General features: G+C 54.1%; 1 protein-coding gene across 2 annotated transcripts in view; it reads left to right on the forward strand.

Annotated features, from left to right (window-relative positions):
* USP46 (ubiquitin specific peptidase 46) overlaps nt 1–18,047 on the forward strand; it is a 51,029-nt gene that overhangs the window by 15,434 nt on the left and 17,548 nt on the right. For both annotated transcript variants that reach the window (XM_058667316.1, XM_058667315.1), the window contains exons 2-4: nt 8,989–9,069; nt 12,172–12,385; nt 14,935–15,164. In XM_058667316.1, the coding sequence (XP_058523299.1) occupies nt 8,989–9,069; nt 12,172–12,385; nt 14,935–15,164 (525 nt within the window). The remainder of the gene's footprint in view (nt 1–8,988; nt 9,070–12,171; nt 12,386–14,934; nt 15,165–18,047) is intronic.

Genomic DNA, 18,047 nt, shown 5'->3' on the forward strand with positions numbered 1-18,047 from the left:
CACGGCGCTGGGCCCTGAAATCTTCTTTTGATGTCATCTTTCTACAGCCTTTTTGATGTCCCCTCTTATTTTGAATGTCTTTCCAGGAATTTGAGAGTTAGGGAAAGTGGAGATATGTGCCTCATCCTGGGGTTAGGTGTAGAGTGGTCTACTTGGTTTCTTCCTATTATTTGTGTATTTTTAAAAAAGATTTATTTATTTTTATTGGAAAGGCAGATATATATAGAGGAGGAGATACAGAGAGGAAGATCTTTGGGCCGTCCCAGGCCACAAGCAGGGAGCTGGATGGGAAGTGGAGCTGCCGGGATTAGAACCGGCACCCTATGGGACCCTATGGGACCCTATGGGATCCCGGGCATTCAAGGCGAGGACTTTAACCATTAAGCTATCGCACTATTCCTATTATCTATCTATCTATCTAGCTATCTCTCCATTAAAGATTTATTTATTTGTATTTGAAAGACAGTTTACTGAGAAAAAAGAGACAAAGAAATCCTCCACCCACTGGTTCAATTCCCGGATGGTTCAGTGGCCAGAGCTGAGTGGAGCTGATTCAAAGGCAGGAACCAGGAAGCTCCTCTGGGCCTCCGGGTGGGTTCTGGAGCCCAGGGGCTTGGGCCTTGCTGCGCTGTTTGCCCAGGCCAGAACAGGGCCGGGAGAGTGGAGCACCTGGACTTGAGCTGACTGTGTGGGACGCCTGCGCCACAGGCCGAGGCTTATTTAACTTGCTGCGCCAGGGCGCGGGGCCCTTTAGTTTCTTTTTTTTTTTCCCTTTTTGTCAGTATTTTCTCTTTTTGCCTTTTAAAATTTAGGGTTATTTCCTTTTCATATTTGACCAGACTAATTGCATTTGAAATGGTTTTGACAAACAATCTGTTTTCTATTTGTCCCCTACTGCTAGCCTCAACTTTGCATTTGCTTGGAGCGGCTGCCGGGTGCTGGGGGATCCCACAGAGCAGGCTCTGTGTCCTGGGCCCAGAACACTGCCCTACCAGCTGGGTGGTCCGTTGCTGCCCCTGACTTGGTGGCCTGCCTGTTCCATTCCTCTGTTTCTGAGGACATCTGGCCAGAATTGTGCTGGGGACACACACCCTGGGACGTGAGCTCAGACCTGTTCCACCACTTAAGAGCTGTGTAAACAGGAATAAAGGAAATTCCTTTCTTTGTGTCTCAATCTTTGTATCTTTAATGGGGACCTCGGTGGTATCTACCTCCTAAGGTGATAGTGCTCAAATGTTTGGAATGCAGGTCATGTCTTTGGAGCAATGAGTAGACACAGCCACTTGGTGCGCATTGCCCCTTAGGCGACAGCCTCAGACCCTCCAGAACCCTTCTCAGGTCTTCTGGCGGCAGGCATCTCTCAGGACGGTATCAGACGCCTGGGAGTTGTGGCCCGCACACTCTGTTCTCTGAAAATACTTTTGCTAAGAGAGGAGGCTTCAGAGCCGAGTCTCATAGCCGTGGCCTCACAGCCCCGCTCGCTGCTGGCCGCCCGTGCCATGTTCTCTGTGCAAGGGGTGAGGGGTCCTCACCGCTTTACTGCCCTGCCCACACTGGACACACGCTGCGTGGGCCACAATGCGCATGGCCAGTTTCCCTGGGGCAATTTAGCCCTCGAAGTTCTTCCTCTGGGCTTGGTTTGGCACCTGTGTTGTGGTCTGGCTGCCCCCCGGAACCCTTCCTGGGCTCTGTGTGTTCCAGGTCCCCTGCATGGTAATGCTGTGTGGATTGCGCCCCCGTCCCCGTCACGGGCTAGGTCTGTCTGTCATGAAGGCAGGGCTGGTGCCTTGTTTGCCTTCCGCGTCGCCCCCTTCTGTGCCTGTCTCATGCGTTTGTGAGCTGTCTTCCCCCCACTTGTTGTTTGTCCTGTGTTTTGGGGGCGCCCTGGACCTGCACAGGTGCTTGGAAGAGCTGACATTGTGGGCTCTTGCTGGAACTTAGCCAGGTCAGCTGCAGGGTCTCCCCAAGGTTACCCCATTTTGCCAGTGGAAGCAGCAGCCCAGCAGCCCTCCAGATCTGGGCCGCACCCCCAGGATGCTCTTGGCTTTGCCTCTGGCCGAGTGGCAGCTGTCTTTCACTGCCTCCCCTATGCTTTTTGTGTCATGCTGGATGCAGTAGCAGGCAGGCTGCTGGGCCTGTCACTTGCTTGGCCATTGGTGTAGTGCTGATGGTAGCCTGGTCTTGCTTCTTGTTCCCTGCCGTGCAGAGCGGTAGGCAGCCTGGACACCTGCAGCCTGACCAGGGTGCCGGCAGGCTGGTGGCTGAAGTTTAATGCAGATTTGTACCGGGAGGAAATAGTGCCAGCGCGGGGGTTGTTGCTGGTCTTCAGTACCTGCCCTGCTGGGCATTCATTTCCTTCATTTGTATGAAGTGTCTGACATGTTTAATACATAATTACTATTCTCGCAGGGTAAGATCAGAGTTGAGAGGACTGAGTTCCTTGGCTGAGTCCTCCTGTCCCGGTGCCTCCACCGTCCCTGGGATGGTTACTTGCAGTGTATCAGCGTTCTTCCAGGGATGCCCACTGAGGTGTGGATGGTGGCCATGTTCCTCAGCAGGGGCTTGTGCTGGACACAGAGCAGGGCTCTGAGGCTGTGGACCGACTGGCGTTTCCAATGTTTTCCTTTCCATATTGTAACCTGTGCCAGCCTTTTGCTTATCTCTGTGTGCGGACGGATTCTCATAGCACACCTGTAGAACAGCATTGTTGGTGATGGCATTGCGTTACAGCATGTTAAACTGCCACACACAGCCTGCAACACCCACGTCCCATACTGGATCCCTGATTGAGTCCTGGCCTCAGAGCCAGCTTCCTGCTAATGTGCTGAGGAAGTGGACATGATGGTCCTTGTGTATGGACGGGAGGAGGGGGACTGGAGGGCTCAGCCCGGGAGCCTGGGGTGGTACACCCAGCGGAGCTCCTGCCCATCCTACCCTGCATTCCTCGTGAGTATCGGCTTCTGGATGCTCTGACTCTGATCAAGCTCCCCGGGACTGGGCCTGGGGAGGCAGTGGAAGGTGGCCGGAGAGCTTGGGCCCCTGCATCTCCTGGGAGACCTGGATGAGGCTCCTGATTCCTGGCTTCAGCCTGGCCTCAGCTGTTACGGCCATTTAAGGAATGAACCAGAAAGATAAAATTCCCCCCCCCCCCCGAGCTGTCTTTCAAATAAATGCATTTTAAAATGAGAAAGAGACAGAGACAGAGCGAGCAAGAGAAAGAGAGAGAGAGAAGACACATGGCATTCCGTGTCATGGCTAGCCGTAACAATTTAACCAGTTCAGGCTATTTCCAGTTCTTTTCCACTATCAATGTTGCAGCGAGGCCTCTGAGAGGTGACTGGATGGCCCTCAGCATGCATTTTTCATGAGAGTGGAAGAGGACCCGTAACTGGTCATGGGTGCTCGGGGAGTGGCCCCTCTGCTGGACTCCCTTAAAGTGGACTGTGGCTATGTGAGTGCATTGGGTCCTGGCCTGTGGGTGGGGAGCTGAAGTGACGGGTTTGCGTCCAGGAGCATCCTTGGAGAGAGAGGGGTAGCTCTTCCCTTTCGGCCCTGCTCCTCTCGGGAGTGGTCTGGGAGCACCAGCTGACAGTGTCTTGGTTGCCCAGCTGGGAGCTGACGCTTGTGGATGTTGGAGCAGCAAAGTCGGGGAGTGTGCTCCCCAACACGGCAGAGCCTCCACCCGGGGCCAGCTGCCTTGAAACTTCTAGGAGCGAGGGAAGCCCTTGCGCTGTGGGAGTCACTTCTGTTCACTGGTTCTTTGTTACAGTAGCTATTTTTCCACTGCTCTGTGTACCAGGGACCTTCAAAGTGTTTGTGGAAAATATATGTCATGAAAGAAGCTGGCGTGGGTTTCAGATATTTCTGCACCAAAAGCTCACTTTTGTATTATTTAAAGAAAAGATTTATTTATTGGAAAGGTAGAGAGAGAGAGAGAAGGAGGGAGAGAGAGAGAGAACAAGAGAGAGAAGAAAGAGGAGTGAGGGATCTTTTGCTCACTGGTCTGTTGTCAGTGGTATGTAATGGTTGGTCTCCTGTGTGGGTAGCAGGGGTCCACAGAGCTGGGCTTGTGTCTGCCTCCCAGGCGTGTTAGCAGGAAGCTGGCTCTGAAGCGGGACTCAGGGCTCCAGTGTAGGGTATGGTGCTGCGGGCTGTGTGTGGCAGTTGACATGTGGTGCCACAATGCACTTGCCATCTTATATTTTAATTCATTTTTTTCTTTTTTTCTATGAACATTTTGAAGTACTTTTGTATTTGTACAACAGATTACCTAAAGTAGTTCTACAGGACTGGAGGATAAGTTTTGGCTGATTTTGCTTAAATCAATTCTTCAGTATTTGTTGCCGTTGTCATCACCACCACCACTTACCACCAAAATCATCACCACCACGATCACCACCACTACCGCCACCACCACGATCACCACCACTACCGTCACCATCACTGCCACGATCACCACCACGATCACCACCACTACCGCCACCACCACGATCACCACCACTACCGTCACCATCACCGCCACGATCACCACCATGATCACCACCACTACCGTCACCATCACCACCACGATCACCACCACGATCACCACCTTCCCACCACTACCGTCACCATCACCGCCACGATCACCACCTTCCCACCACCGTCACCATCACCACCACGATCCACCACCACTACCACCACTACCGTCACCATCACTGCCACGATCACCACCACGATCACCACCACTACCGCCACCACCACGATCACCACCACTACCGTCACCATCACCGCCACGATCACCACCACGATCACCACCACTACCGTCACCATCACCACCACGATCACCACCACGATCACCACCTTCCCACCACCGTCACCATCACCGCCATGATCACCACCACTACCACCACTACCGTCACCATCACCGCCACGATCACCACCTTCCCACCGCCGTCACCATCACCACCACGATCACCACCACTACCACCACTACCGTCACCATCACCGCCACGATCACCACCTTCCCACCGCCGTCACCACCATTGTCACCATCTCATTCCCCACCTTGACTGTGTCCTTCCGTCACACAGACATTCACATGTAGCATTGCTTCCCAGAATCTGTTAAAGATGCAGAGATTCCAGTCATCACTGGAAGATGCTGGTGTGTGAAGCCAGTGTTTGGTTCATGTGTCAGTATCAGTGACATTTTGTATCCATGGAAACTGATTCCTGCAGCATGTGTCCACACAAGGGAAGGGAGAGTGGGTAAGTGGAGGGTCCCGGCTATGGTGCCAGGAGAGCGCAGGGCTCCAGGTCTTGGGCAAGGTGCGGATGGCCCTGGCTGCCCCGATGGCCCTGGCTGCCCCGTCTCTGTGCATTTGTCCTGAGGTGTGGTGGGCCTGCTGCATGCTGGCCACTGAGCAGGCCAGATGCGGTCTTAGTAACAGCCGATCCAGGCTGCTGTGCCTGGGGAGTGCAGTTTGGGGCGGGGCAGGGGGAGTTCCCTGTTGCTGCGGTAAGAAAAGTACCGGAGACTTAGTAGCTCAGAAGGGTGCATGTGTTATCTCATGGTCATGGAGGTCAGAAGTCAGAGTCAAGGTGTCCACAGGGTTGTGCACTTGCTGATGCTCCACAGGGAGAGTGTTCCCAAGCCTATCCAGCTCCTGGGTGCCAGGCCACTCCCTCCGGCTCTATGCTGCCTGCTGTTTCTAGCCCACATGGCTCCTCTGTGTGCTGGGCCTGCTCAGAGAATCCAGGTGAGTCTTCTCCCAACAGGAGAAGTAAAGTCCCCTTTGCCCTGTAAGGCAGCATGGTCCCAGGTCAGGGAGCATCACTGCTGGCCACGGCGGCCGGCTCCGTCCCGAGTGGTGGATTGGATAGAGGCGGCGGGCGGAGGAAGACTTGGAGGCTGGTGGGCCAGGGCTTGGGGTGTGGGGGAATGGAGAAGGCTGCTGGGTTGGCTGTGTGTGGAGGCCTTTACACGTCTGTACGCAAAGCTTCAAAGTGACATCTCATCTACTCAGAACGCTACGTGGAGGTTTTCTAAGCTTGTGTCTTCTTGACGGGCTGTTAGAGCTGCCCTCTTAGCTGTGTGGGCTGGCTTGTCTTTCTGTGGCTTCCCCAGGTAGCTGCTTCTCCAGTTAGCTGGTCTACTGGCTGATGGAGGTGAGGGCTGGACCCGGGACATGGGCCGGGACTGTGCGAGAGCTTTGGCCTTTGCTTTACTCAGTCTCCCCAGGTAAGCCTGAGCTGGCTCCTTCCTGCCCCAGGAGCCCAGGCACTGCCTAGGCGTGTGTTCTGACCAGAAAGTGAAGGTGTGGTGTTCTGGAAGCAGCAACCAGAATGGCCGCCCAGCTCGCTTCTCTAGAGCTTCCAGACCCTGCCCTGGGTGGTGTGAGGGCACGAGGGGTGCTGTGGGCTCAGCGGGGAGTCAGGCCCATGGAGGGTACAGGTGGCGGTCAGCACCCTTTAGCCAATGCCTGGTGCTCCCCACCACCTGCCTGTGGCTCTGGGCGTTTGTCCTGGGTTGCTGTCCCTGTGTTGTCACTTTCCCTCCCTGCCCCTAGTCTTGCCTGAGACCCCCAGATGGGGAGTCCCTGAGAAAGGTGGAAGAAAGCATTGGAATGGCTTACTCCTCATCAGGGATGGTTTCACAGACTCTGTTTCTGGTGGGCCCTATTTCTGTATCTGACATTTCTTCTGGGCTCTAAGCCATGTATTTAATTTTGCTTGAAAAAGGCTGTGGGCAGATTTAATGCACATTATGTACGTGGATTGATGAGTGAGAGGTTAACTGTATTTTGTGTGATTCTGGGCCACACCATGGGATCTTGCTGTGGTTTGATGTAGCACAGCATTGTGTGTAGTACACTCTGGGAGGAGTGGGGTTGTTGGTGCTCCTCACCCTTGACCTCCAAGCCTCAGGGGACCCAGAGGAATGCAGCTGGGCCGACCTGGGAAGCCAGGGCCTGTGCAGGATGCCCTTTCTGCTGTAGCTCCTTCTGCAGAATGTTGTGTTATTTGCATTTCACGTATCCTTGGTGACAAGTGGCATCTTTGCTGGTTCTCAGCATACTTTTTTTTTAAGCTGTGTAAGGAGGGGCTCATGGTATGACTCAGGAATAAGTCGTAGTGGCAGATTCCTGTTTGATAAAATGTAGGCCTCTTTCTTTTTGTAACACCTGTCTCTTGGAGCTTCTGGGAGCCGTGAGTCTTCGTGGTGGCTTGGGAGTGGGAGAAGTGGGCACGCACAGAGTGGCAGCCCACCTGCGCTCTAGCCTTGCAGCCTCGTGTCCCTGTGCTCCACATCGGGGCCTTACCTACCCTTGGGTTGAAAATACACAAGAAGAGAACGGTTTCAGACTGAACGTGGTCCGTGGCTGAATGTGTGCCTGGTTGAATGTGGTCCCTGGTTGGATGTGGTGCCTGTTTGAGCATGGTCCCTGGCTGGTTGTGGTCTGTGACTGAACGTGGTCCGTGGCTGAATGTGTGCCTGGTTGAACGTGGTCCCTGGTTGGATGTGGTGCCTGTTTGAGCATGGTCCCTGGCTGGTCGTGGTCTGTGACTGAACGTGGTCCCTGGCTGAATGTGCGTGGACCTTTTGCCTGGTCATGGTTTCCTGAAACGATCCAGTGAAGCATTTGTGTTCTGTTAGTTGTTGGAAGTAACCCAGTGATGGTTTAAATTAAACTGAGGGAATGTGGGTAGGCTATTTGTCATTTCAGTTATTTGTTCGGAAGCCAGAGTTAGAGAGAGAGAGAGATATCTTTCTGTTCATTCTGACATGGCCACAATGGCTGGGATTGTGCTGGGCAAAGCCAGGAACGCTGTTCTTTTGTTTGGGTTAGAGACCCGCACAGTTAGACCGTCCTCTGCTGCTCTCCCACGTGCATCAGCAGGGAGCTGGGTTGGAAGTGGAGCTGCTGGGACTTGAATTGGTATTCCCATGGGATGCTGGCATCACAAGTGGTGCCTAACTTGCTGTGCCACAACACCTGCTTCCCTGCTGTGCTGTTTACAGAGAGACCTTGCACATTGTCGGATTTGGTGTCTGTGGTGTCCTGACCTAATCCCCCACTGAGAACCAGGGATGACTGGGTTTGCTTTATTGGACCAAGCTTTCGTCAGTGGTCCTCATCCCAGCAGACCATCCAGGCCCTTGAGTGGGGCTCAGGTGATGGTTTGTCCCGTAACATTGCTCCACGTAGCGTTCTGCGTTCCACAAGGCCATGGTTTCTGATGGTCTTGTCCTGTGTGGCCATGGCCGTCCAGTTACACGGTCCTGGGTGTCTGTGGCTGTGGCTGTCCAGTGGCCCCAGCTTATGTGGCATGGTCCTTCTGTGTCACTGCACTGTGTGGCCATGGTTCATCTGATCACAGTGCTGTGTGTGGTATATGAGTAGGCTTGCAGCTCCCAAGACTGGCTGTCAAGAATTCATGGGCTGACCGTGCCATGCACTTACTGTGCCCCTGGGGGCATCTGTTGTTGAATCTCTTGAGCCTGAGTCCCTTCTCTGCCGAGTGGGGGGATGGTAGCAGCACCTAGCTCACAGGATGGTCGTATAGGCCTGAGTATCACAGGCCATGGCGTGCAGTCTGAGGACCCAGTGGCTGTTAGCTTGGCAGGCTGCGGCTGGCTTCGCTAGCTGAAGCTGCATCTCGCACAGGTGTCCATCAGCAGCAGATGTCCTGTAGCAGGTGCAGCTGTTGGCAGTGGCCCTTTTGCATCAGGCATGCTCTGTGCTGCCTTGCTTATTTGCTTACCCAGTCTCCTTCCCTACCAGAAGGCCATTGAGGCCAAGTAGGATGGGTGGGCAGGGTGTGGGAATGAGTAAGCCAGATGAGGGAGGGGACAGGGCCGGTATCCCAGTTTGCTGCTGGCACTTTTTCTTCCAGCGTCAGCATCCCCTGGGAGCTGCTGGGATGGTCCATTGGATTCGCTCCAATGTGGTAGTGCTTTCTTGTCGATCCCACGTGGGGCAGAACTTGTGTTGTTTTTCTCTTTCAGGGCACCAATGCCTCTGCTCTGGAAAAAGACATTGGTCCAGAGCAGTTTCCCATCAATGAACACTACTTCGGATTGGTCAACGTGAGTATTTAAGCTGTATCACTTTCATCTAGCATTGCTCAGCTTTCTTTCTTTTTTTTTTTAAGATTTATTTATTTTACTTGAAAGCATTAGAGAGAGAGGGGGTGAGAAAGAGCTCTTCCATCCACTGGCTCACTGCCCAGTTGATCGCGACAGTCTGAGCCGAGTTAATCTGAAGCTATGAGCCAGGAGCTTCTTCTGGGTCTTCCATGTGGGTGCAGAAGCCCATGTGCTTGGGCCATCCTCTGCTGCCTTCCAAGTGACATTAGCAGGGAGCTGGATCAGAAATGGAAGAGCTGGGTCTTAAACCTGTGCCCATTATTGGATTCTGGTGTCCTACTTGAAAGGGAGAGAGGGCGAGCGATTCCATGTGCTGGTTTGCTCCCCAAATGGCCACAAACACCTGGGCTGGAGCAGGCTTTGCGTTCTCCGGGAGATGTGGGTGGCAGGGACCCAAGCAGTTGAGTCATCCTTTGCTGCTGCCCAGGATGTGTGAGCAGGAAGCTGGTTTGAAGTAGGGGAATGAGGACTTGCTGGGGCAGCTCTGATGTGGGCAGCGGTGTCCCAGGAGGCAGTCCCCCTTGGTGTGTGGAAACGCCTGCCCCCAGTGTTGCCAGTGTTGAGATAATTCTTCATGCTCATAGCACAGGTGGCCAGTGTTGAAGGAAGGGGTGGAATTGTTTATTTTTGTCAGAAAGTCAGACCTGTGGAGACAAGGAGACAGAGAGAAGGATCTCTCGCCTTCTGCTTCACTCCTCAAGTGGCCGTAACGGCTGGAGCTGAGCTGATCCAAAGCCAAGAGCCAGGAGCTTCTTCCAGGTCTCCCACATGGGTGCAGAGTCCCAAGGCTTTGGGCCGTCCTTGACTGCTCTCCCAGGCCACAAGCAGGGAGCTGGATGGGAAGTGGAGCATCCAGGACATGAACTGGCACCTATATGGGATCCCGGTACATGTAAGGCGAGGACTTTAGCCACTAGGCTATCGTGTCAGGTCCTAAAAGATTGGATTTAATCAGATTTTCAAATTATGGGTTGGCCTAGAATGGATTTAAACTGCATGCCTGGGTCAGTGTGGTTCTCCACCCGTGGCACTGGAATGGTTTGGTTTGTGCACAAAGCTTTTGTTTTGTCCCCTTTGTAGATCTCTGAGGAGTGGGTAACGGGGCTGCCCGGCTGTGTCCTCCCTGGGATCAGTGGTAGCTCACAGTCAGTTCCCGGCCCATTCTCCTGGTCCTGAGTGGGTCTGGGCTTCCTGGGTTCCCCCAGCCCCTTCTATGGCAGGGTGGAGTGTGTGGAACCCGATGGGGGAGCATCTTGGGCAGAGGCTTGGAGGGGCAGTGGGTGTTGGTTCCTAAATGCCCGCTGTTTTGGGGTCACTGCCCTGAACTGTAAGCAGTGGCTTCTCTCAGGGAAGGCGGGACAGTGTCTGCAAGTTGGGGTTGCCTGTGTTGCCCCTTGCTGGGTGATGTAGGGTGAGAGGTTTGCCCTCTGAGCCTCGCTGTCCTCCTAGAGTGACAGTGGATGAGAGCCCGTGCTGAGACCCAGCCTGAGGTGGAATGCAGTGGGTCTGAGCCAACACGGGTTCCTTTGCATTCCTGGGAATTGTCTTCTGGGTCAAGGTCAAGCGCTGCTGAAGGGTGTCTGGGCAAAGGGGAGAGACAGTTGTAGGAGCAGAGTGTGGGAGGAGGACGGTGGAAGCCCTGGCATGCAGTGCCCATGTCTCGGGTTAGTGCACCTGTTTCAGCTGTGGTGCACAGACCTCTGGCTGGCTCCGCGGACATGGTTACTTCTAGCCACGGGAGCTCTGCCTGGCTTTAGAAAAGACACAGCGGGCCGAGGAGGGAGAGAAGGAAGGGAAGTGTGTCCCCCCCGGGGCAGGATCTTGAGAGCGGTGATTGTTAGCAGCTTGCTTGATGGGCCCGTCAGAGTGCCAGCTCGATTCCCGTGGCATGGTTGTGTCTGAGCCGTGCCAAAGGAGATTGAGAAGCAGGAAGCGTTCTGGCCTGGGGGTGCGGGAGTGTTGCGGTGGGGGTGGCACAGCAGCTGTCTCCTTGGGTGCCCGGCACACAGCCAGCAGCAGGCTTGAGAAGATGTCATGTACTATTTCAGTTTCTCAGAATGTCTCCATGGCGCGCCTGGGAATGCTTTTTTTCTTTAAGGGTTTTTTTTTTTTTTAATTTGAAAGGCAAAGTTACCTTGAAAGAGGGAGACAGTTCTTCTCTCTGCTGGTTCACTCGCCAAATGGCTGCAGTGGCCAGAGCTGATCTAAAGCCAGGAGCCTGGAGCTTCTTCCGGGTTTCCTACATAGATGCAGGGACCCTAGCATCTGGGCCATCTTGCTGCGGGTGGCCGCTTGGTCTGACACACCACAGGGCAGGCCTCACCTGTGAGGGCCCACGCCGTCAGAGTTGACACTTCTCCACAGCCACAGACACGAACATGGTGACTCGAGGGCAGGCATGGTGGCCCCTGAGCCCCTGGGAGAGAGCTTCCCAAGCCGTCCGTGGCCCCTGGCACTGTAGGTAGTTTTATTTTCTAGATGTAGCTTTTTTGCCCTTAAGTATGATTAAGTAGGAAGGTTCACTCTGATTTGCAGGGTGTTAACATAATATATGTCCTAATAGAGTAGAGCAGCTGTAGGCCACGTGGAGTGAAGTGGCCAGCATCACTCCTTGCTTTTGCTTTCCCGAGTAAAGTAAGGGCTGGTCGACGTAAATGCTCTGATCCCTTGCTCGCTGACCCCTCGGCTTCCGAGTGGCTGACGGCGGGCAGATCCGCAGTGTGGACATAGCACGATGGCGTAGGATGTTGCCGTGCTTCTCGGCATGTGCACCGTCGAAAACCTGTGCATCCTGTAGTCCTGGAACGGCCTACTGAATATTTTAGGGTGGTGGTTGAGTGCAGGCTCCTGAAGCCCTGGCTGGCCAAATTGCTGCACACAGCTATCCCTTTCCATGTTGGTGGTGATTAGAGGAGTTCAGTAGCTGTCTTACACGGTGAGCACTCTGGGACCCTGGAGGCCACTGGCTCCCTCCCCCACAAGTGCCAGCTGGCGGTGGCTTTTGTCCCCAGCAGTGACACGCACCCCATTGTCCTTCCGCAGTTTGGGAACACATGCTACTGTAACTCCGTGCTGCAGGCGTTGTACTTCTGCCGCCCGTTCCGGGAGAATGTGCTGGCGTATAAGGCCCAGCAGAAAAAGAAGGAAAATTTGCTGACGTGCCTGACGGACCTGTTCCACAGCATCGCCACGCAGAAGAAGAAGGTGGGCGTCATCCCCCCGAAGAAGTTCATCTCCAGGCTGAGGAAGGAGAATGGTGAGTTGTGGAGCAGAACAAGGGGAATGGGCATCGGACTGGCAGACAGGGACGGGCGGAATGGGCATTGGCTGGCAGGTAGGGACGGGCGGAATGGGCCTCGGCTGACAGGCAGGGACGGGCGGAATGGGCATCGGACTGGCAGACAGGGACGGGCGGAATGGGCATCGGACTGGCAGACAGGGACGGGCGGAATGTGCCTCGGCTGGCAGGTAGGGACGGGCGGAATGGGCCTCGGCTGACAGGCAGGGATGGGCAGAACAGGCATTGGGCTGACAGGCAGGGATGGGTGGAACGGGCATCAGACTGGCAGACAGTTGCGGACATCAGGCAGTCAGGTAGGAATGGGCAGAATGGGCATCGGGCTGGCAGGCAGGGATGGGCAGAATGGGCACCGGGCTGGCAGACAGGGACAGGCAGAATGGGCATCGGGCTGACAGGCAGGGATGGGTGGAACGGGCATCAGACTGGCAGACAGTTGTGGACATCAGGCAGGCAGGCAGGGACGGACAGAACGGGCACTGGACTGGCAGACAGGGACAGGCAGAATGGGCATCAGCTGGCAGACGGGCGGGCGGAACGGGCATCGGGCTGACAGGGATGGGTGGAACGGGCATCAGACTGGCAGACAGTTGCGGACATCAGGCTGGCAGGTAGGAATGGGCAGAATGGGAATCGGGCAGGCAGGCAGGGGCAGGCAGGACGGGCATCAGCTGGCAGACGAGTGGGCGGAACGGGCATCGGGCTGGCAGGCAGGAACAGTTGGCGGTAGAGTGCGTCCTGGGACCCATAGCTGCCTTTCTTTAAAAAGGGAGAGTGTGGGTGATCAATTGGATGGGGCTATCCCATGTAATGTCCTGACTGCTGTGACAAACGCCTGTCTCTCAAGCAGCTCTTTTAAAGAAAAGAGAATTTCTTCTTCTCAATCCAGAATGCATAAATCCAGGCTCAAAGTATTGTTTAAACGTTCAGATCTATGGTCCTGAGAACGCTTTGCCACACTCAGGTCAGGTCATTGTGGGAGGAGAAATTGCCAAGGCCAGAATGGATAGACTGATATAAAGCAAGGCTATCTTATAACTTGGTCATGTATGACCAAAATAAGCCTTAATGTCTAAACACAGCTCCTGTGGGTTTGGAAATATCACATCCGGCTTTTTATTTGCCTTCTCTGTGCCCAAGGCCGTGAGGATATTTATAACTAGCGGGCCATGGGACATTGTCATCTTAGCAGTTGGCCCGCTCTTGACTTGGTTGCATTGAGGCCTGCCTGCTGTTGCCTTGGCCGGGCCAGACCGGGTGACTTTGCAGGCTGGATGGCCCCATCCCAGAAGGTCGTCAGCTTGATATCCTGATGTAATAAACAGGCTTTGCTGTCACTTGGTTTTATGTCTGTTGGGAAAGTGGGAGTAGAAAGTGGGAATGTATATTTCAGAAGTTTGGCGCTAGTAATTTGAAAAATCAATTTATTCATTTAAAAGGCACAGTGACAGAGAAAGAGAGATCTGCCAGCCATTGATTCACGCCCCAAATGCTACAACGGCAGGGGCTGGGCCAGTTTGAAGCCAGGAGCTTCATCCAGGTTTCCCACGTGAGTGCAGGGGCCCAAGCACTTGGGCAATCTTCTACTGCTTTCCCAGGTGCATTAGTAGGGAACTATATTAGAAGTGGAACAGCCTAGATTCAAACTGATGCCCATGGCACATTAGCCCTGAAGGCAGCAGCTTAACTTGCTAAGCCGCAGTGCTGGCCTCTGGAGTCAGACTGTCTCTGCATCTCCCATGTGGCAGGAACCCAAGCATTTGAACCATCTTCCATGACTTTCCCAAGTGGAGTAGCAGGACTTGAACCTGCGTTCACGCAGTATGCTGAGATGCAGGCAGTGGCTCACCTTGCTGTGCGCAGTGCTGGCCCCTACGTTGGTAGTGATTTTATGACTCTGGAAATGTGTCTTATCTTAGGTTGATCCTTACTCCCACAGACTTAGAGTGTTCAGTGTGTGTTATTTCATTGAGTTGAGCAGGGGAGGAAGCAGAGCCTGGCAGTGGTTGGCCGTGGGCAGTCTTCAGGTGTCCCGTATGTCTGCTGGGGGGCAACGGCAGCTGGATGTTGGTATCAGAACAGTGAGATGGGACCCACGCACACCGCCTTCTTATCTCTCATCTGTTCCATTCAAGCTGCTTCCAGGCTGATCTGGGGCTTATTGCCATCCTGGACAAGAGGTCCCAGTTGCTTGGGGTGAATGACCCAATGAACAGTGAGCATTGGTGGTCACACGCTATTCAGTCTCCGCACTTAGCAGGGAATGTCTTCCAATACAAGTTGGGCTGGTGTCTTAGACATACAGATCTAGGGAGTCACTGCAAGTTAGATCTTGGTGGGTGGCACAAGATGGAAGTGAGCAAAAGTGCTTTGGAGACCTCCCTGTGGGAACTGTGGGCTGTCTCTGTTCTGTGCCCACCCTTTCCACACATCCACGTGGGGCCTGTCAAGCTGGGTGTGTTCGCTCCTGGTGAAGCACATTGGAATGTTGGTCCTCTGCCTTCCAGATCTCTTTGATAACTACATGCAGCAGGATGCCCACGAGTTTTTAAATTACCTGCTGAACACCATCGCTGACATCCTGCAGGAAGAGAAGAAGCAGGAGAAGCAGAATGGAAAATTAAAAAATGGCAACATGAATGAGCCTGCTGAGAACAGCAAGCCGGAGCTCACATGGGTCCATGAGATTTTTCAGGGAACGCTCACCAATGAAACCCGATGTTTGAACTGTGAAACTGTGAGTACAGGGGACACATGCATGCTCACTGGGGTTGTGTTGTGTGTGGTGTGGTACAGCAGCACAAAGCAGCTGCCTCTGGTATACACCAACAGACCCAGTGCAAGTGTGCAATTCAGTTGCAAACTTATAGAAACAGCTGTGCTGAAGTGATGCCTGGGTTGTGAGTGAGAGGGGCAGGTTGCCTTGCATTGGCTGGCCTTGCACTGTGCTGGGCAGTATGTAGTCCACATGTTGAACCACTGAGCTGGACCTCGGCCTGTTGTCTTGGTAACGGAGGGGTCAGGTCTCCCGTGCAGGGGCTGTGACTCAGGTGCTTAGACCATCTTCTGCTGCCTTCTAGGCACCTTAATTAGAAGCTGAGTCACAAAGGTAGAGTAGCGAAGACTCGAATCAGGCAGTCCACTATGGGGTGCAGGCATCCCAAGCAGTGACTTATCCTGCTCTGCGTTAGCACCTGCCCAACATTGTTAGGCTCAGTCACATTGAAAAACAACAGATTTGAGAAACAGGGAGAGGACAGTGGGGTGGGAGAGGGAGTAATGGAAACCTTTGCTTTGCTGGTTCCCTCCCTGAATACCTGCAGTAGGTGGGGCTGAGCCGGGCCAAAGCTGGGAGTTAGGAACTCACTGCCGGTCTCCCCAGTGAGTGTCAGGGACGCAGCAGGATGAGCTGTCAGTGCTGCCTGCCAGGGCCCGCGTCAGCCAGGAGGCAGGAACCAGGGCCTGGAGCCAGGACTTGCATGCAGGTGCCCTCATGTAGGATGTGGGCATCCTAAATGGTGTCTTCACATCCACCGCTCGGTCCTGTCGTGGTTCGTGTTTGGGTCGGATTAGAGCGGATGATCCCAGTAGTTGCTAGTATCGCATCCTGGGAAATTTGCAGTACAGGAATTATCACCCAGCAACTGAGGTCCAAGGGTCTGGGTAGGAAGTCTTGGTCTTAGAGGTCCTGAGAGATGACCCCCAGGTGTGTGCATAATGGGGTTCTGCCTGTGGGTGCTGGCAGTGTGAAGTCGTTGAGCGCGTGTGGACCACGTTGGACCTCCTGGTTGTCCCTGTGCAGTGGTTAGCTGGCTGGAGGCGGGCATGTCGTTCCCTCTGAGTTACCTGCTCAGTCACTGCCATTTTGGTTTTAGACCCTTTGGACGGGATCTTGGGAGTCCTGTAATAGCTGTCCTCCTAGTGTGCCAGTCCCTGCCGTGATGGCCAGCTGGGTCACCAGCCTCTGAAGGACTGCGTCCAGAGGCAGGGAACCCAATCTCTCAAGGCGATGCCTTCCATTTTTAGAAAGCTCCAATTGTTGGAAAGCCCTCACTTTCTAAGAAGGCTCGTGCCCTGCAGACTGCTCAGTATTGTGCAACAGGGTGGCAGGAGTTAGTGAATTAGAGTGGACAGAGCGTGTGGCCACTCTGTCCTCTGTAGGATGGGAAGCATGGTGCCAGCCAGCATGAAGGTCTTTGCCTGGGGGTCCATGTGTGTGCCACCCCGTGGTGGTATTCCAGTGCCCTAGGTCCTGAGCAGCCGCTTAGCCGCAGGGGCTCCTTGCCCGCGTGCCCGCTCAGCCTCTGACTCCTCCAGTTAAGGGAACCTCAGTGCGAGCAGGGCCAGCCTTTGTGTTTCACAAAAGCCACGAGGTTTGCGCCATGGGGCTCAGTCCTGGCAAACGTTGCTCCTGCTTGCAGAGCAAATGTCAGCTGTGGGATTTACAGAGACCAACAGTTTCCTTTGGCAGGAGAGCTGCAGAGTGGCTGAGGGCAGTTGGTGGCTGACTTTTCCTGATAACCTTGATAAAGGCTCCTCGGAACTGGAGCTTGAGGGTTCTGCACCGCAGCCAGCGGTTGCTTCCTTGATTGTCTCTTTATTTGCCTCGTAAGCTTTGTTAGGCCGACTGCGCTGAATTATGTTGTGTGTCTCAGTTTTCTCCCTTCCCATTTCGGTTGAATTTTTGCTGTGTGAATCTGGATTTTCAGTGCTTCTCTGGGACCTTAAAACAAAGCACGTTTCTCTTGGTTACTGAAGCTGGAAGGTTGCCAAAAGCATTGTTGCAGGGTGGCCATTTAGCCTAGTAGTTATGAGGCCACAGCCCAAAGCAGAGTCCTGGGTTGGCTTCCTCACTCCAGCTTCCTGCTAATGCATGGTCTGGAGGCAGTATGGGCCTGGGAGACCTGGCTGGAGCTCCTGGCTGCTGCTTGCCCCTGGCTGGGATCCAGCTTGTGCAGTTGTTTGGGGGTGCACAGCAGGTGAGGTCTCTCTTCTGCTTAGATGTGCCCAGGGCCACACTGGCCACCAGCTCAGTTCGCCTTTGCAGACCCAGTAGGGGGCTGGGTGATGTGGGGGTGTGGTCCCTCACTCAGCAGAGAGTCTGATCCTCTGGGATTCAGGTGGTGGGCGTGTCCACCGTGCCTGGCCCGACCATGCACAGCCCTGTGCTGTTACCTGTTCTCAGCTGAGCAGCATGGGGCTGCTGCTGGGCCCAGGAGGACTCTGGGTAGGAAGCAAGTTTGAGAGCTCAGCGCTGTTCCTGATGGATGTGTGTGTGGCCTTGACACGGATTTGTCTTTTTTTTTTTTTTTTTTTTTTAAGATTTATTTGTTTATATTGAAAAGGCAGATTTACAGAGAGGAGGAGAGACAAATATCTTCCACTTGCTGGTTCACACTCCAGATGGTTGCAGTGGTCAGAACTGAGCTGATCTGAAGCCAGGAGGCAGGAGTTTCTTCCAGGTCTCCCATGTGGGTACAGGGTTCTAAGGCCTTGGACCATCCTCTGCTACTTTCCCAGGCCATAAGCAAGAAGCTGGATGGGAAGTGGGGCAGCCAGGACATTAACTGGCTGATGGAATCCCAGGGCTTGCAGAGGGAAGATCAGCCAATTAAGCCAC

Source organism: Ochotona princeps, chromosome 7 (assembly GCF_030435755.1).
Source record: "Ochotona princeps isolate mOchPri1 chromosome 7, mOchPri1.hap1, whole genome shotgun sequence".
In the NCBI taxonomy this organism is placed as follows: Eukaryota; Metazoa; Chordata; class Mammalia; order Lagomorpha; family Ochotonidae; genus Ochotona; species Ochotona princeps.